The 23,450-nt window shown below is 59.8% G+C and overlaps 2 protein-coding genes across 2 annotated transcripts in view; one reads left to right on the forward strand and one right to left on the reverse strand.

Annotated features, from left to right (window-relative positions):
* The first annotated feature begins 762 nt into the window (after positions 1-762).
* On the forward strand, positions 763-10,521 carry PLA2G4B (phospholipase A2 group IVB). Its single transcript, XM_073011959.1, has 20 exons — positions 763-966; positions 2,410-2,506; positions 2,799-2,935; positions 3,047-3,178; positions 3,320-3,360; positions 3,497-3,539; positions 3,764-3,818; positions 4,088-4,218; positions 4,488-4,571; positions 5,416-5,513; positions 6,026-6,161; positions 6,818-6,954; positions 7,189-7,411; positions 7,536-7,653; positions 7,948-8,085; positions 8,255-8,359; positions 8,525-8,704; positions 8,992-9,158; positions 9,681-9,867; positions 9,991-10,521. The coding sequence occupies exons 1-20, from the start codon at positions 763-765 to the stop codon at positions 10,200-10,202; spliced, it is 2,625 nt and encodes an 874-aa protein (XP_072868060.1). The 3' UTR covers positions 10,203-10,521.
* Positions 10,522-10,611: 90 nt separating this feature from the next.
* The window catches only part of SPTBN5 (spectrin beta, non-erythrocytic 5), a 46,888-nt gene continuing 34,049 nt past the window's right edge, over positions 10,612-23,450 (reverse strand). The window contains exons 47-67 of the mRNA XM_038009863.2: positions 21,705-21,795; positions 21,417-21,563; positions 20,419-20,556; positions 20,084-20,340; positions 19,699-19,885; positions 19,190-19,402; positions 18,349-18,545; positions 18,024-18,228; positions 17,583-17,777; positions 16,826-16,981; positions 16,282-16,487; positions 15,942-16,131; positions 15,503-15,679; positions 15,269-15,370; positions 14,826-14,957; positions 14,421-14,492; positions 13,939-14,025; positions 13,715-13,806; positions 13,508-13,593; positions 12,235-12,325; positions 10,612-10,998 (exon numbers count right to left, since the gene is read on the reverse strand). Of these exons, the coding sequence (XP_037865791.2) occupies positions 10,986-10,998; positions 12,235-12,325; positions 13,508-13,593; positions 13,715-13,806; positions 13,939-14,025; positions 14,421-14,492; positions 14,826-14,957; positions 15,269-15,370; positions 15,503-15,679; positions 15,942-16,131; positions 16,282-16,487; positions 16,826-16,981; positions 17,583-17,777; positions 18,024-18,228; positions 18,349-18,545; positions 19,190-19,402; positions 19,699-19,885; positions 20,084-20,340; positions 20,419-20,556; positions 21,417-21,563; positions 21,705-21,795 (3,034 nt within the window). The 3' untranslated portion in view covers positions 10,612-10,985. The remainder of the gene's footprint in view (positions 10,999-12,234; positions 12,326-13,507; positions 13,594-13,714; positions 13,807-13,938; positions 14,026-14,420; positions 14,493-14,825; positions 14,958-15,268; positions 15,371-15,502; positions 15,680-15,941; positions 16,132-16,281; positions 16,488-16,825; positions 16,982-17,582; positions 17,778-18,023; positions 18,229-18,348; positions 18,546-19,189; positions 19,403-19,698; positions 19,886-20,083; positions 20,341-20,418; positions 20,557-21,416; positions 21,564-21,704; positions 21,796-23,450) is intronic.

Raw genomic sequence — 23,450 nt, forward strand, 5'->3', positions numbered from 1 at the left:
AGCTGGGACTATAGGTGCCTGCCACCACGCCTGGCTGTTTTGTGTTTTTAGTAGAGATGGTGTTTCACCGTGTTAGCCAGGATGGTCTCGATCTCCTGACCTCGTGATCCACCCTCCTCAGCCTCCCAAAGTGCTGGGATTACAGGCATGAGCCACCGCGCCCAGCCTGTGAGTCGTATGTTCTGATCCTCCCTCTTGAAGTTGCCTTCTGTGCTCTAAGGAGGGCCTGAAGGTTCGGGTAAAAACTTCAGGGTGACCTTCACTGGGGGGTGAGGGCTGGATCCCAGCCTGGGCCCACAGAGCCGTCAGCTGCCCAAGTTCCGCTGTCCATGAGAGCCACCGCAGCCCCTCCCTGGGACAAGCAAGCAGACCTCAGTCTTGGAACTCTCGCCTAGACCTCTTCGGCCCAGGACCTTGAGAGCTATTCCTAGCTTTGCTATGGTTATTGTCCTCCCCCAGTTCAGGGGCAGCAGGTGGGACCTGGTGCCCTGGGGATAACCCCTGTTTTTCCCATAATAGGCACAGACAGGAAGGGACAGAAGCCCCTGCCTGTTCTGGGGCTGTCCCTCTGAGGAACGAGTTGGTCTCTACTCTCTGACCCCCCTACAAACCATGCCTTGGAGACAGAAGAACCCCCTGCCCCTGAGTGCCAGCCCACAGGCCTCATCCCTGGCCACTCAGCACCTGGCTTTGAAGGGCTGTTTTATGTGACAGCCACTCCCCTGCCTGTTGTGAGGGGGCCCGGGTGCTCATCTCCGATTGATGGAGCCCTGCAGTCAAGACTGGGCATTCCTGTCCAACAGGTGCCAGAGTTGCGAAAGGCCTGTGACGGGGCACTCCACTGTTCCCTTGGCTGCTGTTCTGGGACTCACCCCTGCTTTCCTTCTGCTCAGCCCCTGGCAGCAGGCTCTCCGGACTGGGATTGCAGAGCTGGGAGTTCAGGGCTGGGCGGGGCAGGCCCGGGTGGTAATGCTGGCCAGTGCCACAGAGGTGTCAGGAGTGCTAGTATAGGCTTAGGGTGCCTCATTTCCTGGACAGGTGGCTGGTCCAGGAGTGGGTGTGGAGCTTAGGTGGAGCAGAGGCAGCAGGTGGGAGGGACTTGGGACCAACTGGGACATTACATCCCTGGCTCTGGGTTAGAAAGCCCACAGTCCTTGATCCTGTGGCCACTGCTTCATCATTCCTGCTCCTAAGGACTGGGTCTCATGGCTCTGGTAAGGCCTGGCAGGGTACTGGGTCCCCACTCTGACCCCTGCTCTCTACCTGGGGCCTGGTTAGTATGTTTCTTATGGGAGCTGTGGTCTCCAGGTGTAGGGAGGGAAGTTTATTGACCACAAGACCAGGGCAGTGGGCAGAAGCCAGGGGAGAAGGAGGCCTGGGGATGAGGGATCCAGCCTGAGTTTTTTCTGCCCTGGGAACGGGCTCCTGGCACAGCTCCCTGGCACCATGGATATGGGCCCTGGAGACTCACAGGCTCCCAGCTGCCATCCTGAGGCCCTGGAAGGAAGTGGCTGCTCTGCTCCTCTGACTCAGTTACCTGGAGTGTGGGGGCCCTGAGCTGACCCTGGTGGATGAGGCTCTCCAGCACTGCCCTGGACCTGGTTGCTCCCTGGACTTGACCTGTTAGGGCCCTTGTGGAGGCAGGCAGAAGGCCGAAAGGAAGCAGTTGGCACTGGCTTCCCTGGTCCCGGTGCGCCTGCCAGGCTGCATTCCCGGAACCGGGGGATGGGTTTGGAGGGAGCTACTGGGGGACCATCTTCAGCCTGACCTGGCAGACGTGACAGCATGTGAGGGGTCTGAGCTAGGAGCCACCTCCCCTGCCCAGGAGAGAGCCCATTTTTAGGATGCACTTCTGACCAGGGGTAGAGGGAGGGTGCAGGAGCAGCTCAGCCGGGGCCCAAGGCCCTGACTTGCCACTTCCCCTCCCTCAATAGCTTATGTCCCCTGCCACCCAAGACCAGCCTGAAAGCTGCTTAGCTGGGGTGTGGGCTGGGGATGTAGGGTGGAGAGCCTAAAGGATACTACCCCAAGGAGGTGGAAGCAGGTCCGTGTGAGGCATAAATCTGGAGCCAGCCTGCCCGGGCTCTAGTCCCAATTCTGGACCTCAGGCAAATGACTGCTTCTCTGTGCCTCAGTTTCCTCGTGGAGTGGGTCGTCATAAATAGTATCTGCGCATACGGTGGTTGTGCAATAAATGAGTTAATGTATGCAAAGCCCTTGGCCCAGAGCCGGCGCAGAGCATTGTGTGAGTGCTGGCAGGCATCATGATGGAGATATCATGTCTCCTCTTGTTGATTCAGGATTCTGATGGGATGGAGGACAGGCCTGGGGTTCAGGATTAAGCCTTAAGGCACTGCTCCAGCCTCCTTTGCGGCCCCTGTCACCCTTGGCTTCATCAGCCTGTAGCAGGTCTCCCCTCTCCCGCCTCTGCAGGCAGAGGTGTCCAGGACCTGCCTGCTTACAGTTCGTATCCTGAAGGCCCATCGCCTGCCCTCTAAGGACCTAGGTGAGTGCGCACTGCCCTGGCGCCTCTGCTGGGCTGAGGGAGGAGGAGGGTGCTGAGGAGGAGGGTGCTGTGGCTGGATTTGGTGGAGGCGGGTGGGCTGGTGGGCAGGGCCTAGAGGAGGGGGCTGAGAGGAGCTTCTGAATGGAAGGTGGCAGCTGGGGCTCTGCCTCTGTCCCCCACTTCCCCTCCCCTTAGTCTTACCCCACATGGGGCTCCAGGTGATGGAAGGAAGTGGGTCTGGGTGGCTGGGAAGGGCTTTTGGCCACCGCTGGGCACTTGTTCCTTCCCACAGTGACCCCCTCTGACTGCTACGTGACTCTCTGGCTGCCCACAGCCTGCAGCCACAGGCTGCAGACACGCACAGTCAAGAACAGCAGTAGCCCTGTCTGGAACCAGAGCTTTCACTTTAGGATCCACAGGCAGCTCAAGGTGGGCCAGGCATCAGCGCTAGCTCTACCCACATCCCCACCAGCCGCTGCCGCTGCCCTGCTCACCTTCCCGTCCCCTCCCTCCTGCAGCCCTGTCACTCTTCCCCTCCAGAATGTCGTGGAACTGAAAGTCTTTGACCAGGACCTGGTGACCGGAGATGACCCTGTGTTGTCAGTGCTGTTTGATGCGGGGACTCTGCGGGCTGGGGAGTTCCGGCACGAGAGCTTCTCACTGAACCCTCAGGCAAGGCGGTGTTTCCACGGCAGCCCCAGCTGGTGTCCGGGTTGAAATTCCACACGCACATGCACACACACGCATGTCTCATACTCACTGACACATGCGCGCTCCTGACCCTTTCTAACGCGCTTCTGGCTCTCTTCCCAGGGGGAGGGGTGCCTGGAAGTTGAATTTCGCCTGCAGAGTCTGTGAGTCAGGGGCCTGGGGCCGTTTGGGTGGGAGTGCCTCGTGGGAAGGACAGCACTAGTGCCTGGGGGATGCCCAGGTTTTCTGTGGGGTGAGAACTTGGACTCCTACTAAGGGGGCTTTGGGATCTCTTTCCAGGGCTGACCGTGGCGAACAGCTCGTCAGCAATGGCGTTCTGGTGGTGAGTGTGACCAGTGCTCTGGGACTCCCTCGTGCCAGCAGCTTGAGGCACAGGCCCACCGCTGCCTCTGTCTGGGGCCCCTGGGATTTCAGTTTGTTAAGGGAATACAATCTCAAGGGTCCAGGTAATGAAGTGCAGACCAGCAGGAGCCAGGGTGCCATGGGAGGGTGGGGTCCCTGAATGGGGGTGGGGTTAGTGTCTGAGGGGCTCTCTTCATGACTCAGGCCCGGGAGCTCTCCTGCTTGCACGTTCAACTGGAGGAGACAGGAGACCAGAAGCGTGAGTCCCCAACTCACTGGGACAGCCCCCGGCTCTCAGCCTGTCTTCCCTCTTTAAGCATTGGACAATTCTCTGTGGGGCTCCCTGGGGCCTGAGCTTTCCCCTTAGGCCTTCTCAGGGGGACTGTGGTGGGGGCTCCATCTCGTACCCCCGGCCTGACCAGACTATTTCAGCGGGGAGAGGGAGGTGTCCTCCAGGCCTCCCAGCAAGATGGGTTCTGTGGGCAGAGATACCGCCCTCAACCTCTCTGCTCTGGCTCCTGTTTCCAGCCTCAGAGTGCAGAGTTCAGCTTGTGGTTCCTGGGTCCTGTGAGGGTCCGCAGGAGGCCCCTGTGGGCGCTGGCACCTTCCGCTTCCACTGCCCAGCCTGCTGGGAGCAGGAGCTGAGTATTCACCTGCAGGTAGTGTGCCTCGCTCCCTGGAGGTGGGGCCCCCAGAACTTCCTCCCTCCCTCCACACCTCCTCCCAGTACCCTGGCTCAGCACCTCCTCCCAGCCTGACCTCTGCCCCACCTGGCAGTGTGGGCACGCTGGCAGCATGTGTGGGCCCATGCTGGCCTCCCCTGCCCATCCCTCCCATACCTCTGTGGCTGCCGGTGGGAGTTTGGTGAGATCTGTGCGAGGAGCGGAAGCGTAAAGATTCTTAGGTCTCCGTCTTTTGTCCCCTGCAGGATACCCCCAAGGAGCAACTAAAGGTGCCACTGAGTGCCCTGCCCTCTGACCAAGTGGTGAGGCTTGTCTTCCCCACGTCCCAGGTACTGGCCTCCCAGGGGAGGAAGCAAGGTGCCTGGACTGGGCTGGGCCCCAGGCCACAGAGGGACAGGCCTGCTTCCCGCTTCTCTCCGTGGGCCACACCTTGAGCAGGTGCCGGGGGCCAGGCTCTTTGGGGAGTATCCTCTGAGCATCCCTGCTTCAGGCCTGGCCCCTGTGGAGACAGTGTGGGGGTGGTACGCCTGGGGTCAGGGTAAGAGGAGCAGAGCTGGGTGGAGGTGGCCGACCTTTGTGACTGGGGCCTTCATGGTTTTCAGGACCCTCTGATGAGAGTGGAGCTGAAAAAAGCAGCAGGGTGAGAGGCCTGGCTGGAGACTGGGAAAGGCCCTGGAAAAGTAACCGGGGCGCAGGGCTGGAGCAGGCCTGGAGGAGTGAGGGGGAGAAACAGCCACCCCTCATCCTCATGCTCTCTGAAGGGGCTCAGGCTGGCGCTCAGCAGGGGGCACGAAGTACTGGGAGGAGCCTTAGCACCTATGGTCGGAGGGATGAGTGAGTGGCCAGCCCAGTGCCAGGCACCTGGGGAGCACTTGATAAATGTTTGGCTGGAAAACGCAGGGAGGTGAGGATAGAAAATGGTAACATGGTTTGGGGCGCAGAGAGGGCAGGAAAACCAAGGGAGAGAAGAGGAGAAATTGCGCCCTTTTGGGTGGAAGCTGTTATGGCCGGATCTTAAATGATCTTCATAGAGTTGTCGCCCACTGCCTTGGGAGAGTGGCTTCTCACCTCTCGGAAACAGAATCATTGGCCCTTTTCTGTCCCTCCCCCGGCCTTTTTTTTTTTTTTTTTTTTTTTTTTTTTTTTTTGAGATAGCGTCTCTCTGTTGCCCAGGCTGAAGTGCAATGGCGTGATATTGGCTCACTGCAACCTCCGCCTCTAGGGTTCAAGCGATTCTCCTGCCTCAGCCTCCCGAGTAGCTGGGATTACAGGTGCCCACCACCACACCTGGTTAATTTTTATATTTTTAGTGGAGACAGGGTTTCCCCATGTTGGCCAGGCTGGTCTTGAACTCCTGGCCTCAAGTTATATGCCTGCCTCAGCCTCCCAAAGTGCTGGGAGTACAGGCGTGAGCCACTACACCCGGCATCCACCCTCTTTGTAGTCATTTTTGAACTCCATGGGTGAGGGACAGAGCACGAGACTTGGGTGGGGGATCCATGGTGTAGGTCCTTCTTGGGGGCCTATCTGCACCCAGGACCCCAAGCAGCCTCTTATGGCCACGGAATTCTGTATCCCGCCAGTCTGCTTTGCTGCATTCCCAAGCATGTCCACATGGACACACCCTCCCTAGGTGTCAAACTTCAGTCTCATGACACAGGAGTGGCAGTGAGGGTTGGGGAGAGGAGGGAGGGCAGTGGGCAGTGCAGGTGAGGCAGACCCAGCTTTCGATTCTCTGAGGAGGGCTGAGAGCTGTCTCATGGTTTCTTCCCTCCCCTGCCAGACCGAGGGAGCTGGCCGTGCGACTGGGCTTCAGGCCCTGTGCAGAGGAACAGGCCTTCCTGAGCAGGAGGAAGCAGGTGGTGTCCGCAGCCTTGCGGCAGGCCCTGCAGCTGGACAGAGACCTGCAGGAGGACGAGGTTTGGGGGCTGGGCTGGATGGGGTGTCCCCGGGCCTGCTTGTTCAGTGCTGAACACTGGAGCTGCTTGTCCCTGATCTAGACCAGAGTTCGCAGCCTCCTGTCCCCACCCTGCTTCCTCTCGCCTGGCATTAGCAGGGACTTGGCACAGGCAGTGTTGCTTGAGGTGCCTGGAGCCCACACGGGAGCTGCCTCGTGGGGCTGGCTTTCCTACTCTGTTTCCTGATTCTCAGCCTAGCCTGTCTGAGGAGTGAGACAGATAGCTGGCATGAGGCCTGTTGGTCCTGGGATGCCTCAGGAGGTTCATATTAGCCTGGGCCATCTCCTGGGGGAGTGATGGCAATTTGGGAAAATTTTAAGTTTGGGCCCTGGGTCTTCCAGAAAATGAGCATCAGACTTGGGGACTGAGGGCGAGGAGATGAGGCTCAGAACTTGCTTGGGCCATTTTTTCCTGGAGCCCTTAGGACTGGAGGAGCTGGGTGCTCACTAAGGCTGTTTCTGGCCCCCAGGGCTGACTCAGAACTGGTCCCAAGACCTGTGATCAGGCCTTAGCTGTGGGCTGGGCGGCCACTTGAGCTGCTACCTCCTCTTCCCCTCTTGTAGCTTGGCCTTCCCCATCCCTAGGGCCTCTGCAGGCCTGGCTGTCTTCTTTTCCAGATCCCAGTGGTAGCTATTATGGCCACTGGTGGTGGGATCCGGGCAATGACTTCCCTGTACGGGCAGCTGGCTGGCCTGAAGGAGCTGGGCCTCTTGGATTGCGTCTCCTACATTACCGGGGCCTCGGGCTCCACCTGGTGAGCTGGGGACAGGCTGATGCTGGACCCTGTGGGGCAGGGGGTGCTGGTGCCAGGGTTCTTCTAGGCCTCTGAGCAAACTAGAAGGGCTGGGAGAATGAACGTGCCAGGGAGAAATGTGCTCCAGGAGACCCTGGGGAGGTCCCTGCCAGGCTGTTGTCCTAGAAAACCCGGGGCACGTGAGGTCTAGATGGGGTCTTTCGGTGACAGCCCTCTGGCTTTGGCTTTTCCCAGGGCCTTGGCCAACCTCTATGAGGACCCAGAGTGGTCTCAGAAGGACCTGGCAGGGCCCACTGAGTTGCTAAAGACCCAGGTGACCAAGAGCAAGCTCGGTGTGCTGGCCCCCAGCCAGCTGCAGCGGTACCGGCAGGAGCTGGCCGAGCGTGCCCGCCTGGGCTACCCAAGCTGCTTCACCAGCCTGTGGGCCCTCATCAACGAGGCGCTGCTGCATGACGAGGTGCGGGGCTGCAGCCGGGGGCAGAGCCAGGGCTGGAGCTGGGGCAGGGGGCTGGACGGCAGGGTGGGAAAGGACCTGGGCACCCAGGCAGCTGTGGGTTCAGGTTCCACTCATCTTTCCCCAGCCCCATGACCACAAGCTCTCAGATCAGCGGGAGGCCCTGAGTCATGGCCAGAACCCTCTGCCCATCTACTGTGCCCTCAACACCAAGGGGCAGAGCCTGTCCACTTTTGAATTTGGGGGTGAGTGGCCCTAGAGCTGAGATGAGACCTGTGCCCTCGAGGTTGGTGGAGTAAGGGGAGACAGGGCCTGTGTGCAGATGGCAGATGTCACACCCACCTCTCCTGGGCCAGGTCCTGTGCTTTCTGGAGACTGACACCCTACCAGGGTCCTTTGGGCCTTTGAGAAGGAGGCAGGGGCCTTAGGTCCCATGCACAAAGCCCAGGCCACAAGGCTGTCCTAAAGCAATGCCCTGGGTGGGGGTGCGGGTGCCTCAGGGCTCTGCACCATGAGGCTGAGGGGTGGTCTCCTCACAGAGTGGTGCGAGTTCTCTCCCTACGAGGTCGGCTTCCCCAAGTATGGGGCCTTCATCCCCTCTGAGCTCTTTGGCTCTGAGTTCTTCATGGGGCAGCTGACGAAGAGGCTCCCTGAGTCCCGCATCTGCTTCTTAGAAGGTGAGGGGCACTGGGCAGGCTGGGGAAGCTGGGCCGAGCAGGGAGAATGGGCCCTGAGAGAGAGGGTGGCCCATGGTCAGAAGAGCTTCCTGGGTCAGGACTGGCCATGGGGAAGGGTAGGGTTGGGACAGGAGTCGGGGGCCCTCTTCCCTCACGGCCGCTCTTTCAGGTATCTGGAGCAACCTGTATGCAGCCAACCTCCAGGACAGCTTATACTGGGCCTCAGAGCCCAGCCAGTTCTGGGACCACTGGGTCAGGAACCAGGCCAGCCTGGGTAGGTGCTCCAGCCCCTTCGTAAGGGTGCCAAGAGGCAGCCAGCTGGGGCTGTACCAGAGGGTGGGGGGGTCCCACCTCTTCCCCCTCCAGGGTCACCACCAAAGTGGGGATAAAGATGCAGGAGTCCCCATTCTCCCCCCACACCCCCACCTTGCCTGTGTAGACAAGGAGCAGGTCCCCCTTCTGAAGATAGAAGAACCACCCTCAACAGCCAGCAGGATAGCTGAGTTTTTCACCGATCTTCTGACACGGCGCCCACTGGCCCAGGCCACACATAATTTCCTGCGTGGCCTCCATTTCCACAAAGACTACTTTCAGCATCCTCACTTCTCCACCTGGAAAGGTACCTGCTTCTCTCAACAGACCTCCTGTGGCCACCTGAGCCTTGAGTCCCCAGCTCCAGACACCCCTCCCGGTCCACTCTCGTTCTCCTGCTTTGAGCTCGATTCCCTGGACTGCTTGGAGCAGGGGTCTTTTTCTCCTTGTCTTGGGGACCCAGGGCCTACCTGCAGGGCTGCGGGGGTGTTAGTTCAGCAGGAGAGCAGGGGCCAGAGGCCAGGGTCTCTCCTTCCAGCAGGAATCTGGTGCGCTTGGTATCCGTGACAACTGCTGCTCTCCCCAACCTTCCAGCCACCACTCTGGATGGGCTCCCCAACCAGCTGACACCCTCAGAGCCGCACCTGTGCCTGCTGGATGTTGGCTACCTCATCAACACCAGCTGCCTGCCCCTCCTGCAGCCCACTCGGGACGTGGACCTCATCCTGTCATTGGACTACAACCTCCACGGAGCCTTCCAGGTTGGGGAGGGTGGGCAGGCATGGGAGGTGGTGGGTGGCCCCTGCCCCCTGAAGAGAGGGGCTTTGGAGTCCAGTGTCTGGTCCAGCTTCCTTTAGGAGCTGTGACAGTGACTGCATGTGACTGGGACACTGGAATCTGTTACTTTGCCACTAGAGGAGCTCATTCTCTTCCGGAAGTTGGGAAGCTGGCGAGGTTTTATCTTGTATCTGGGTCCCCTTACTGACCTGCGAGGTGTGGTCCTGGGCCTCCGGGCCCACCTGCCGAGTCTGCTCTGCTTCCCAGTGTCAGAACTGGAGTGCTGGGAGCAGCCCAGCTCCGTCTAGCCCCAGAGGAGCTGCCACCAAGGCCTGTCAGGTGTGGCGTTTTTTCCCCAAAGGCTGGCTTCATAGGCCCCACTGGAGACCCTGACTTGGCATTTGAGCCCCAGGTCCATGAATCTTGGTGCAGCTCACATTGTCAGCCCCAGTGTTGAGGCCACCAGGGGCCCTGTCCCTCTGAAGCCCTTTCTGCCTGCCCTGCAGCAGCTGCAGCTCCTGGGCCGGTTCTGCCAGGAGCAGGGGATCCCGTTCCCGCCCATCTCGCCCAGCCCGGAAGAGCAGCTCCAGCCTCGGGAGTGTCACACCTTCTCCGACCCCACCTGCCCCGGAGCCCCTGCGGTGCTGCACTTCCCTCTTGTCAACGACTCCTTCCGGGAGTACTCGGCCCCTGGTGAGCCGCTGTTCACCTCCCCCTCCTGCTGCCCTAGTCCCCCACACTTCCTCTGTCCCCTGTGTGTCTCCAAACCCACCTTCCCCACGTGTTCCCCTATGCCAGGCTCCACTCTCTCCACAGGGGTCCGGCGGACACCTGAGGCGGTGGCGGCTGGGGAGGTGAACCTGTCTTCAGTGGACTCTCCCTACCACTACACGAAGGTGACCTACAGCCAGGAGGATGTGGACAAGCTGCTGCGCCTGACACATTACAATGTCTGCAACAACCGGGAGCAGCTGCTGGAGGCCCTGCGCCAGGCAGTGCAGCGGAGGCGGCAGCGCAGGCCCCAGTGATGGCCGGGGCCCCTGCCTGGCCCTGCCACCCCGACTCTCATTCATTCCCTGGCTGCTGAGTTGCAGGTGGGAACTGTTACCACCCAGTGCTTCAGAGCCTCTGGGGCTCAGGTGACCCTGTCCCAGGGTCCATGCTGAGGGCTGGGAGCTCCCTGGGGCCTCAGCAGGTTGCAGGGGGGTAAGGAGGCCGAGCCCATTTGTGTATCACCCAAAACCCCATGGCCTGTGTCTGTTTTCCCTTCCGCGCTACCTTGAGTAGTTGTACAAGGTGAGCTGGAACACTCGATATATTACAGACTCATACACGTGTGAGGCGCTATCTGAGACCAGCTGTTATTACTGCGGAGAAGGGCCATGTCATTCTAGGCTTTTGGTTGTACGTGGCAAGGGCTGGTACAGAGCTCGCTCGTCGGCGTAGGCTTCCTCTGAAGAGTAGATTCTCTGCACACGTCCACATCCACCTGTGCTCAGTCACCCCTTCCAAGCAAGGAGGCGGCCACGTGGGCCTGGGGTAGCCTTGGCCTTGCCCACCTGCTCTGCTGGAACACGTCTCCTCTTCACCCAGACAGGAGTGCAGGGGGAGGCCAGGCAATGGCTGTTTCCTGCCACATGGTGGGAGCCATCTTATAACAAGGAACTGTCTATGCCAGAAGCTGGGCCTGGGGAACTGTGTTGAAGCAGCCACGGGAAAGAGCCCTTTTGCCTGTAGCTGGGTCTCATTCTGGTCCCCTAGACGCGTCCTCACTTGTGGCCCTGAAGTTTGGTGTTGCCCTGGGGTTCACCTCAGGGATCAGACCTGTTGGGAAAACAGATGGAGTGAATTTAGTAGGGTATGGCCACCCCAGAATCTTCTCCAAACACTGGCGCACTGCCCTCCCCTGGACCAGCCAGCCTCCTAGAGTAAGCATGGGAGTGGATTCCAGAGCTGACAGGCACTGCAGCAGCTGTGGGTAAGGGGTGGGAATTGCCTCGACTCTCATAACCCAACTCTATGTCTGTCAGCTGGCCTAGCCACCCCAGCCCTGGGCTAGAGACAGCAGAAGAAATGACTGTCCTGGTAGCCTCAGGAGCCACTGTGTCCAGGACAAGGCCTGTCTCATCAGCAACACATCATCTAAATCATATATTGGGCCCTGCAGGACTGGGAGCAGATGGTTACACTGGAGACCACAGCCGTGGCTGCCACCCCTTGTGGTATGAGCCCTCCAGGCACACAGCTGTATATGCGTGTGCATGTCTAGGCTCATCCTGGCATGGGGCCCATGCACGGAGGATGTGCCTGTCTCCAATGCCTCCTCCATTTTCACCTAACCCCAGGTGTCCCCTCCCCCATGGAGAGCCTGAAGCCCTCTGGTTTGGAGGGGAAGGAGATGTGGGTGAGGGGGTTGAGCATCGAAATGATGCTGGGATCTAAAAGGAGGGACCGAGGAGCCAGGTAAGAGCCACCTGCCCTGTACATCCACCTTCGCATCTCCTCCTCCCTGGCCTGCAGTCCAGGACATACTGGCCCTCTCCATTGCCGTGGAGTGGGGAGTGGGGAAGGCAGGGGAGGACCAGCTAGAGAACGGGTTGGAACAAGGGTGGGGCAGGGTCTGGCCGTCCTGCCAACGTGCTGTGCCTTGGAGAGCAGAGAGGAGGGAGGAAAGTGAGGAGGGCCTGGGCCCCCGGGAAACAAACCCAGGCAGGCTCTCAGCACCAGGCAGAGGGAAACCTGGCTGCCCCTCCTCCAAGCAGCCAAGCAGGAGGGGCACAGGGAGCCCAGGCAGCTTTGTCTACAGGGCCCCCACACTGTGGAGAGCATGGAGTGAGCCCTGGGAGGGGAGCGCTGTTGAGTCTGTGAAAATCTGGGCCTTGTGGCCTGGATTCCTCTCAGCTGAGAGTGGGCAGGGGCAGCTGAGTGTTCGGTAGTATTTCCCCACAGCCCAACAGAGTCAGTCTGAGGCCCAGAATCTCAGGCTTCAGAGGGCAGCATCTGCCAGCCACTGAAGCCCAGGGCTCCCCGCCCTGCTCCCCCTGCCCAGGTGTGTCCCACCTGAGTAGACATCCAGGCCGGGCATCCTTGGTCGTGCACTCATTCGGAGAGCTGACAGGTTTGGCTTTGAGTTCCGGGCTCAGACTCTGGGCTGCAGAACAAGGGAATAACCACTGTTAGCCCGGCCCAGACCATCTGCAGGTGCCAGGTCTGGCTGCTCCTTCCTCCAGCTTCTGGAGGCTCAGCACAGCCTTGGGCAGCCTGGCCATGCCAGGCCCTTCCCACGTGGGGGTGTGGGGTGGGCTGAGCACTCGTGGGCAGGTTTTTCCCCCATGCGTCTTGCCTCTTAGAAAACTCCTCGCAGGTGAGTTAAGAAAGGCTGAGCCGGCCAGGCGTGGTGGCTCAAGCCTGTAATCCCAGCACTTTGGGAGGCCGAGGCGGGTGGATCACGAGGTCAGGAGATCGAGACCATCCTGGCTAACATGGTGAAACCCCGTCTCTACTAAAAAATACAAAAAACTAGCCGGGCGTGGTGGCGGGCACCTGTAGTCCCAGCTACTCGGAGGCTGAGGCCGGAGAATGGCGTAAACCCGGGAGGCGGAGCTTGCAGTGAGCTGAGATCTGGCCACTGCACTCCAGCCTGGGTGACACAGCGAGACTCTGTCTCAAAAAAAAAAAAAAAAAAAAAAAAGAAAGGCTGAGCCTTTCTTAGGAGGTGGGGAATTCTGGAATGCCAAACAACTCAAGATCCCTTTGGGCTTCTGGGAAGACAGACTCTTGAGAGGAGAGTCCAGGGGAACCAGACACATTCCCTGAATACTGTGTCCACATGGAGCCTTGGCAGAGCACACTGACCATGGAAGAAAGTGGTCCAAGGGGTTGTCTATATATTCCTCCAAGTAGAACCTGGCTTGCTTACTGTCAAGGTGGTGACATTCAAAGTTGTCTGAGGACTAGACGGTTAAAGAAGCCCCCAGGTCAGACAGAACAGAGCCTGGAAAGCCCCTGGAGGAACAGTCCATGAGGATCTTGGCAGGAAGGGCTTGGGGCAGTCTCAGAATGGCCAACTCTAAAAGGGGCAGAACAGGACCAGGACACAGCTTGGGGGTCAAAACTGGCTCCATCTCTGCTGCTAATGAGCTGTGATGTTGGGCAAGTTGCTTAACCTCTCTGGGACCTAAATTCTTTGAGGAAAAAAAAGTAAGTCCAACTTACCTCTCGGGGGTTAGAGATGCTAACTGTGAAACCTGAGGATGCATAAAACGCTAGGGGCCCAGAAGCTTAGGGCCCAGGGAGTTGGCCGCCCTCCCCGCATCCTTCCCCTGAAGCCCACCTGCAGTGCTGCCCAGGGCTCGCCACCAGCTCTCAGCCTGCTCTTCGGACGGTGCTGCAAACAGGATCTCTTCCCCACTGGTCAGCCTGGCACCCACACAGACACGTCAAACTCTCCACTGTCCCTTTGGGGTCCCCCATGCTTCCAGCCCCCACTGAGCCAGGTAGCTGCTGGGGCCCACGCTGGAGTCCATGTCTGTCCCCTCACCTTAAGGAGAATGTGTGTTTCCTGCCGTGGCAGCCCCGCAGCCTCTCACACCGGGCTCCCGTGAGGTCGAGGGCGGCCAGGGAAGCTGCTTTCTGAGGAGAGATGAGAGGCAGGGGTCACTGCGGCCATCTCGGCTTTTCCCTGTGTGGTCCCTCCGTCCTGGGGCCCCTCTGCCCTGTCTCCCAGCACCCTGATGTCTGCATCTCCTCCACCCTGCCTGGTACCTCCTCTGCCATCCTCTCGTCCAGGAACAGGCTCAGGGAGTTGCCCTGCAAGGTCCCATGGCAGCTGTCCCAGGAGCTTGAGCTGGGCTGTGGAGGGGAGGCGGGAAGGCCACATGAGCCATGTGCAGAAGGGAAGTTGGAGCTAGGGCCTGCCCGTGCCTCGCCGTGTGTGTGGAGCCTCCCAGGAAAAGCAGTGGATTGGACCAAAGTCCCTATGGGGAAAGGGAAGCCACAGAGGGGCTCTGACAGGGGAAACCAAGCAGAAGGGGAAGAGCAGGCAGGGAGGAGGAATCCCAGCACCTCCTGGGTGGGGGCGGACGCTGGGAAGGGCCCCAAGGAGAAAAGTGCCTGGATAGCATGGTGGGGGGTGGCATCTGCCCAAGGTCACAGGGCAAGGGTGCTGGGCCCAGATGGCTCTTCCCAGCCCCTCAAGTTTTACTGCAAGTGGGGGCTGCCTGGAGAAGGAATCTCCTGGCACTTACCTGCCTCCCACCAGGCAGCAGGTGCTGCTTGAACTCCAAAGGCCCCTCCATGGTGGGGGCACCCTTTGAATCCTGAAAATGCAAGATGGGGCCCAGAAATGTCAGGACCAGCACCCTCAGGAAGGCGGGTGAAGCACCCATTGCCCCCTGCTCTCTTTATTCCTCCCACCCAAGTACTAACCAGGCCCGACCCTGCTTAGCTTCCAAGATCAAATGAGATCAGGCATGTTCAGGGTAGCATGGCTGTAGAGAGCCATCTTTATTCCTAATGACCTTCAGCTCCTGTGCCCAGGGCTCCCAGCACTGGCTCCAGGGTGTGGGCCCTCACCCCCACAGCCCCAGCCCCACTGCATACTCCAGGGAGACCAGCATTGGGGGTGCCTGCAGCCCCATGGGGACACCTGCCTGGGGGCCCCTTGTCTCAGCCAGCTGCGCTCCTGGCCCCCGGTGTCCAGAGGGCCTCCACTGAAAGGACGTCAGTTTGCCGGCTCTCCCAGGTTTCAGCTCCTGTGGCTGCAGCAGGAGCTCCTGTTCCATCTTGGGGAGTGTGGCAAGATGGGCAAGGTGAGCCAGGTCAGGGAGACCAGCCACGCCTCGGGCTCCCGTCTACCTCCCCTCCCCCATCCCTCCCGGTCAGAGGGGGCCTGCCTCCCCCTCACTAGCTCTTTCAGCTTTGGCTCTGGAGGCTCGTACCCAGTCCACCATGGTGCCTCTCCCACCACTGCAGCTGGCCAGGGAAAGGAGTGGGTGAGGCAGGGTGAGAGCTCAGTGCCCTGGAGACCCTGACTTGCAGGCTGAGAGGGACTGTTCCCCCACAGCCCTCAGCCCCCAGCTGAGGCACTCTTCACCTCTGTCTTCTGCATTTGGGCAAACTTCTCTTCCTGGGCTGCCAGCAGCTTTTCTAAGTCCCGGTGTCTGTGTAGCAGCAACTCCACGTCTGACACTGAGTGCTGGGGAGAAGCATGTTTGGGTGAGGCCCAGCTCGGGGGGTGCCCGGAGCCTGGTAGCCAGCGAAGGGGCAGGACCCCCTCGGGGGGTGCCCGGAGCCTGGTAGCGAGCGAAGGGGCAGGACCCCTACTCACCCCATAGTCGGGCTTCAGCAGGAGGCCTTCCCGGCAGGCCAGCCACGCCTCAGCCTGCTCCAGCCTCTGCCGAAGCTTCTGCAGACCCCAGCTCTCGGCACAGCGTTGCCGGCGCAGGGCCCAGGCCGCCTCCAGCTCCTGCAGCCGCCCTTCCAGCTCCTGCAGACACCCTGTCACCTGGCGGGGAGGGGCTGCTAGGGGTGACAGCTTGGGTAGGGCTCCCACCCTGGGCAAGGCAGGGCAGGGCTGGAGAGCCAAGTGTTAATGGAAGTGCAGAGGGAAGGCTGTGAGACCCGCACCTGCCCCTTCCCAGCCTCTCTCCCTGCCTGCGCCCAGCCTTCCTGGCCTGCTGGTTTCCATGCCTGTGAGGGGCCCTGAGGCCTTTGGCAATCAGGCTGCATCCCCAGCCCAACTCCAGGTCCACGATCTGTGTTCACACCTCCGGGGACATGAAGTGGCTGTTGTCCACCAGCTGCTGTCCTTCCTGCCGCAGGTCCTGGGCTTGAAGGCGGCACTCCCTGATTTCCTGCCCCAGCTCTTCATGCTGCCCAAGGAGCTGCTCAGCCCCCACCACGTCCTCAGCCAGCTCCTCGGAGGATGCCAGCTCCTGCCTCTCCCGTGCCCATGCTCTGTAGGGCAGGGAAGGGAGCTGTTGTCAGGGCTGGCTGGGGAGCGGGGGAGGGCATGGGCAGGGGAGGGAGGGTCCAGCTCCCTGAAGAGCCAGGATACCCCCACCCCACAGGGCAGAGCTGAGCCAGCAGCCGAGGTAGGACACCTACAGCAGTTCCTGGCAGCGCCCGAGGAAGGCATGGCCCTGTGCAGCCTGCGCCAGCCACTGGCCTCGCTCCTGGGCCTTTGCCTGCAGAGTGGCCCAGGCCTCCTGCACCTTGGCCAGGCCCCCTGAAGCCATAGGATGTAGCTGGCCCAGTCGGCAGGCCTCCGTCTGCACCCGTGCCACCTCCTTCTCCATAGCTGCCAGCTCTCTCTGCAACCAGAGCATGAGATCAGGCCTCAGTCTCCACACTGAGCCGACGCGTGCTCTCCATTCAGGAGCACCAGGCCTCAGTCTCCACACTGAGCCGACGTGTGCTCTCCATTCAGGAGCACCAGGCCTCTCTGAGGAGCCACCTCCGCTCTGCTGCATAACCTGGACCAAGTCCCAGGGCCCCTCAGGGAAGGATCTGGGTTTCTGGAGAGGAGGCTGAAGCAGGCTGGGGTGGGAGCGCCCTCACCTAGCACCTTGGGGGAGGGCTGAGATAGGTCCCCCTCAGCCACCGCCTTGGGGCAGGGACAGACAGGCAGGCTGCAGGGTGTGGGCCTCACCTCCAGGCGCCTGTGCTGTTGCTGCAGGGTCCGCACAGATGACAGGCTGTGGCCTCCGTCCTCTCCCTTCATCAGGGCCGTTTTCTCCTGCATCCTTCCCTGGAGCTCGGCTGCTGCCTGCTCAAAGCTGTGGACCTCATGGGCTGCAGCCAAGTTCTGGGAGAGGAGAAAGGACCTGCTCAGGGCTATTCTCTGCTCCCAGGACTCCTTTCTCCCTGGAGACATGGCCTCCTGGGCCACCTCCGAAGCAAGGAGGACCATGGGGCTTGATGTGTCCCCAGGTTCAGAAACCATCCTCCATGCTGCGACCCTCAGTGAACATGACGATGTGCGTCTTGTGGCAGGCCAGGGGGTGGGGAGGGTGGGGAGGGGAGAGGGCCTCATGTGCATCTCAGGGAAAGGCAGACACGAGGTGTTGGGTCCATGTGACAGAGCAGGCTGGTTCTCAGGGATCCAGCTGACCCTGGCAGTACCACCTGTAGTGCCTCGCATGGGGCTGGGAGACAGGTCAGCTCAGGAGGCAGCCCCAGCCCAGGACCTACAGAGATGGAATGTCCTGGGCCACAGCCGAGTCCCGGGAGAAACCTGAGCGGGTGAGTCCTGGGAGAAACCTGAGCGGGTGAGGGAGAAGGCGCGTTCACTCGCGGCCAGCAGGGCGTGTGTCTTGTGGGAACCAAAGCCTGTGCTAGGGAGGGCTTAGAGGGATTTTTTAAAGATGCTGGGACCCCCTAGCTTGGCCCGGCCTGTGGTTACCCACCTCTGTGCGGGCTTTTATTGCTTGGTCCAGCCTCTCCCAAGCGGCCTCAATGCGGCTCCTCTGGGCTTGGATGTGGGGATAGCGCCCGGGTGCGCCCCGCTCCAGGGTGCCTGCCAGCTTCCTCAGGGCATGCACCTTGGCCTGGCCCAGGCTCTGAACTTCCTTTCTGAAAGCATCAAACTTCTCTTCCAGCACCTGCAAAGGTGTGAGGCCCGGCAGGGTCACTCGAGATGGTATCATGAGCTCTCAAAGTTCATGAAGAGCTCAGCAGACTGATGGCTCTGCTAATCCCTCAGCCCTGATTCTGGAACCATCGGGATCCTCCCTAGGACACCCTCTCCAAGCTCTTCTCTGCTGACTCCCCAGCAACCCTTTCATCCCAAGGCAGGCCTTCCTCGGCCTCTGCCCGCTGCCCGCGAGGTTTGCTCAGGAGTGACTCACCTTGACGCCCTCCAGGTCCTGCCCGTAGTCCTGGGACTCAGCGGTGGCCACCTTGGTGGTCAGCCAGGCGTCGAGGAGCAGGGTCTCTCGATCCAGCTGGTGTAGCTGCAGCTGCTCCTGCAGGCCATGCCCTCTGGCCTCCACCCTCCGCAGCAGCTCTGCGTGGGCCTCCCGAACTGCCTGCAGCTGGGCGAGCACCCTGGGGCTGCAGGAAGACAGCGACAGCCTGGACTGCAGCCCTTCCTCTCCAGGCTAGAGCAGTCTCCTGCCACCTCTGTAGGGGCTTCTCTCTGCTCCTTCCCGGGTGGCGTGGCTCCCCCCGCACCTGTCTGCGTTCTTCCTGCTCTCCAGGAGTGCTGCCGTCTGCTGCAGCCGCTCGAGGCGTGGGCTGAGTGCTTCCAGGTCTCTCTTGGTGGCCTCTAGCCGCCGCAGAAGGGCCTGTGTGGCCTCAGCACTGTGGCCCATGTCCTCGCTGTCCAGGACGTGGCCCCGCTCGGCCAGCCAGGATCCCACCTCCAGGAGCTGGGGTGACAGAGTGGAGATTTGTTTTCCCGGGGCACCCTCCAGGGCTCGGGATTTACAGCCACGATTCTCCGCCTGGCCGCACATGGGAATCACCTGGGAGCCGTCGCGCTCCCTCGGCCTGGCCCCACTCCTAAGCAGCCTCATCTGGTCCGAAACAGCCAGGGAGGCAGTGCTTTGTAAAGGGTCCAGGTGATTTTTTTCCATGCAAAATAGACGCTTTATTCTTGGTTCATAGGCATAGATTTTGTTTCTGTCACTTGATAAAATAAAACCAAGTTTTAGCAAATATTCCTTGCAGTGTTTCTCCCTTTCATTTATTAGCCTATTTACTTCATTTACTTCAGTTTTTCTTCCTTTACAATTGTATTCACCATTCTGAAGTAATTGAGGTATAATCATCCAGGGAAGGTTCCAGGTGATTCTCATGTAAAGCCCTGGTTGAGAACCACTGGTCTAGAGGGAAAAAACACAGCCAGCAGCTGTGTTCTGGGACACATGTGGAAGGAAGCCTTTGGGGGCAGGAGACCACTGAGTGGAGGAGATGAAAGGTGCCCAGGCCCGGAGCCCTGGAGTTACCTCCCGGCTGCACTCGCCCTGGGTTCCAGGCCCGCCCGCTGTGCCCTGCCCATCACTCCCCTCACCTCAGTCAGAAACTGCTGGGCCTCCTGAGCCTGCTGCAGCAGAAGCCGCCTCCGTGCCGCCTCTGCCCGCAGGTGGGCCATGGCCTTCTCCAGCTGCTGCACCCGGGCGGCCACCTCGTGGGCAGCAAAGTGCCCTGCCTGCACCAGCTTGTGCCCAGTGCCCAGCACCACCCGGGTCAGAGCCTCATGGCTGTTCATCTCACTCTCCAGGTTCTGTGGGGGAGGAGGCAGGAGGATGGGGAGGAGGCAGGAGGATGGGGAGGAGGCAGGAGGATGGGGAGGTTGCTGACCCTTGGGGGACTCCCACAGTTGTGCTTGAAGCTTCACAGGACCCCACTAACTTGTCTCCAAGGAGTCCCCTGTCCCCATGACCCCCAAAGAATCCAGAGTACTCCAAAAGCCCCCACAGGCAGAGTTCCTGGCTGGGCCACAGAGAGTGCCATTTCCTTGGCTGAGGAGCCCCGCTCACATGCGAGGGCCGGCCCTCCCCTCCCAGGGTGGGCCCATACCTGGTGCTGCTCCTGCAGGTGCCGCACCGCACTCAGGCTCTGGCCATAGTCCTGGGCAGTGGCCAGAGGCAGCTTCTCCTGCACCCAGGCCATTTCCTCATCGGCGTCCCTGAAGAACTGCAAGAGGAGGCTCCGGGCCTCCAGGGCCGTCCTGCGCTCCTGCAGGGGCTCCCTCAGGCTCTTGAACCTGCAGTGGTAGAGGGTGGGACCCAGGGAGGCAGGGACCACGGGTGTCAGTATTAGGGATACCTGGTGACACAGATCCCCCAGTTGTGGCCCTCACCATGGGCAGTGGGAGAAAATGAGAAGACATCAGTTAGAGGGCAGGGGTGGCAGTCCCTCTAGGAAGGCAGGGAAGAGAAGCTGAGGGCACAGGCAGATCTACCTCTGAAGCAGCCGCTGGGCCTGCTCTTCCACATCTTGGGCAAGGCAGTGGCCTTCCCTCACGAAGGCCTGGGCCTGGCCCAGCAGTGCCTCAGCCTGCCTGGCCTTCTTGTCCACTGCTGCCTCTAGCTCCCTCTGTGTGCCCAGGAGCTCGCCCACCCCAGGCAGGGCCTGGCCCCCAATGGGGGCTCTCAGCTCAACCTCGATGGGCTCCAGCCAGTTCTCCAGTTCCTCCATGCTCCGCCGCAGACGCAGGGCCTAGGGTAGAAAGCAAGGTTGGCAGGTGCGGAGAGGCCTGGAGCCCGGCCAGCCACCCCACGGCCCACACGACCTCACCTCGCAGGCATTCTGGAGCTTGGCCACCTTCTTCTGGAAGTTGTCTTGTAGCTCACCCCAGAGTGCTCCCAGCTCCTGCAGCTGCTCCTGGATGGCCTCCGAGGCTGGGTGGCCCCCCTGCAGCAGCCTCTGTCCCTCCTGCAGCCACAACATAAAACACCCCTTGTGGACTGAGGACTGCTGGTACCAGGGCACTTGTGTTGACTCTGACCACCAGCACCACAGCTGCAGAGTCCCTGCAGGCCAGCTGCATGATCTTGAGCAACTTTCTTTACCTAAGCCTCATTTTCCTCATCCGTATCATAGAAAAAATCATGGTTATTTTGTTTAAATAAGTCATGTAAAATACTTAGCAGGGTGATTTATATCAGAGGGAGCCAGCCTGGGGTCAGGATCTGCCTTTGCAGGTGGAAAAGAGAATGTTTAAAAAAGTGCCATGCTGGGCACAGTGGCTCATTCCTGTAATCCCGGCACTTTGGGAGGCTGAGGCAGGTGGATCACCTGAGCTCAAGAGTTTGACACCAGCCTGGGCAACATGGCGAAACCCCTTTTCTACCAAAAATACAAAAAAGTAGCTGGATGTGGTGGCACGGGCCTGTGATCCCAGCTACTTGGGAGGCTGAGCTGGGAAGATCACTTAGCCTGAGAGGTGGAGGTTGCAGTGAGCCGAGATCTTGCCACTGCACTCCAGCCTGGGTGATAGAGCAAGACCTGTCTCCAAAAAACTGGCTATGTTTTGACTCCTTCACTCACAGGACTGCTGGCTATAACCTGTTCACATCAAAATGTTATCTTTAAAATTACTGAAAAGGTGTCATTTTTGGAGAGGGTGCCCCCACCCGGGGGAAGCAACTGCTTCTCACTACACTTCCGCCTACACAACCGCTTAGCCAGGTGCCTGCACACAGAAAGTACTGGATAACATTGGCCACCGTTACTGTGGTTCAGCACCAGCTCTGGGGTACCGTCCTGTGCTCCTCCTGCCCGCAGGGCCTCACCCGCTGCAGCTCCTGCTGTTGGTGCCTGCTCGCGTCCAGCTCCGCCTGGAAATTCTGCTGCTTCCGTAACTGCGCTGGCAGCGTGGCTGTGTCCGGCAAACCCTCCTCCAGGGCCACCACGTTCTTCTCCCTCAGCCACGCGGCCACCTGGGCACATGGGGAGGACAGGCCTGCTGTCCAGGGCTCTCGCCTTCCCCCGACCTCTGGGATGCCCCAGAGGAAGTGTGGCCTTTCCCTGGGTCAACTCCTTCCCCACCGTGACCGCCTCCCTCTCCAAGCGAGGCGAACCTCCTGGGAGTCCTGCAGGAAGGCCTGCAGCTGCCGGAGCTCCTCCAGGCGATGGCGGCGGGTCCCGGCTTGCCTGAAGAGCGCCTCCTTCCTGCCAGGAGGAGAGGCTCATGGGCCTGGGGCCACCCCCGGGGCCGGGTGGGGTGCCCGTTCAACCTAGGCTTTCTCAGGTATGAATATATTCGGAGTCTGGAGTTTCCTTTGGAATAAAGGACCATTTCACTCCACCTCTGTATATGTGGGTTATGGGCCGGATTTTGTACCCCCAAGTTTTTTTTTGAGACAGAGTCTCGCTCTGTCACCCAGGCTGGAGTGCAGTGGCACAATCTTGGCTCATTGCAATCTCCACCTCCTGGGTTCAAGCAATTCTCCTGCCTCAGCCTCCTGAGTAGCTGGGACTACAGGCTCATGCCTCCACGCCCCGCTAAATTTTGTATTTTTAGTAGAGGCGGGCTTTCCCCATGTTGGCCAGGTTGGTCTTGAACCCCTGACCTCAAATGATCCACCCACCTCGTTCTCCCAAAGTGCTGGGATTACAGCTATTGCACCTGGCGTGTCCCCCTGAGTTCTTATGCTGAGGGCCTAACCCCAGAACTGGTTTTGGAGACAGTGTCTTTAAGAGAGGCAATTAAGTGAAAACGAGGTCATATGGGTGGGTCCTAATCCACTGTGACCTTATGTGTCCTTATGAGAGGAGGAAACTGGGGCAGACACAAGCATGGGGGGAAGGCACAGGGCAAAGGTGCCTCTGCCAGAACCGGGAGACCTCCAGAGGAAACTGACTGCTGACACGTGGACCGTGGACCTGCAGCCTCCAGGATTGTGAGAAGAGTGTTTATTCCAGGGGTCCCAGCCTCTGGGCCGCAGGCCGGCACCAGTCCGCAGCCTGTTAGGAACCAGCTGCACAGAAGTGAGCTGCGGAGCATGAGTGCCTGAGCTCTGCCTCCCGTCGATCAACTGGCAACAGATTCTCACAGGAGCTGGAACCCTGTTTTGAACTGCGCACACGAGGGATCTAGGTTGCAGGCTCCTTATAAGAATCTAATGCCCAGTGATCTGAGGGGGAACAGTGTCATCTGGAAACTACCTCCCACCCCCGGGAAAAACTGTCTTCCACAAAACCGGTCCCTGGTGCCAAAAAGGTTGGGGGATTACTGGTTTATACCACCCCACCCAGTCTGTGGTATTTTGGTACAGCTGTCTGAATAGGCTAACATACTGTCTAAACCACTTTTTTGATCAGGCATTGCTATTAGCAAGAATTTTTAAAGCAGGACCTCCCTATATATAATATGTAATATCTAACATTTATATAATATTTAATAATTTGATTTATATATAACATATGTACCTCTGTACCAATATCAAGTATAATGCCACATGCACAAAAATAGAAACTGAGATCTATAAAGTAAATAGAAGTTCTAACATCCCTCCCACCCACCCCACCTCCTCAGGTCCACGCACTGCTCCCCACGCTGGTGAGAGTGTGTGGGGAGGAGCGGGTGTGGAGCAGCTGGACTGAACAGAAACGTGCTCCTGCAGGAGGGACGAAGCCAGGGGCTAGAAGTCACGGTGGCACTGTGCTGGGGGCAGCTGGGCCTGCCAGGAACCACCTAAGGTGACTGGGGGAGTGGGTGGTGACAGAGGCCAGCAATGTTTGCATTCTGTTAATTCAAAAAACTCCACAGGTACCCAGGTGTGATCCACCTGCAAGAATGGAGAGAGGCTGGCCCCAACCACTGC

The sequence above is a fragment of the Chlorocebus sabaeus genome, chromosome 26, assembly GCF_047675955.1.
Source record: "Chlorocebus sabaeus isolate Y175 chromosome 26, mChlSab1.0.hap1, whole genome shotgun sequence".
Classification (NCBI taxonomy): domain Eukaryota; kingdom Metazoa; phylum Chordata; class Mammalia; order Primates; family Cercopithecidae; genus Chlorocebus; species Chlorocebus sabaeus.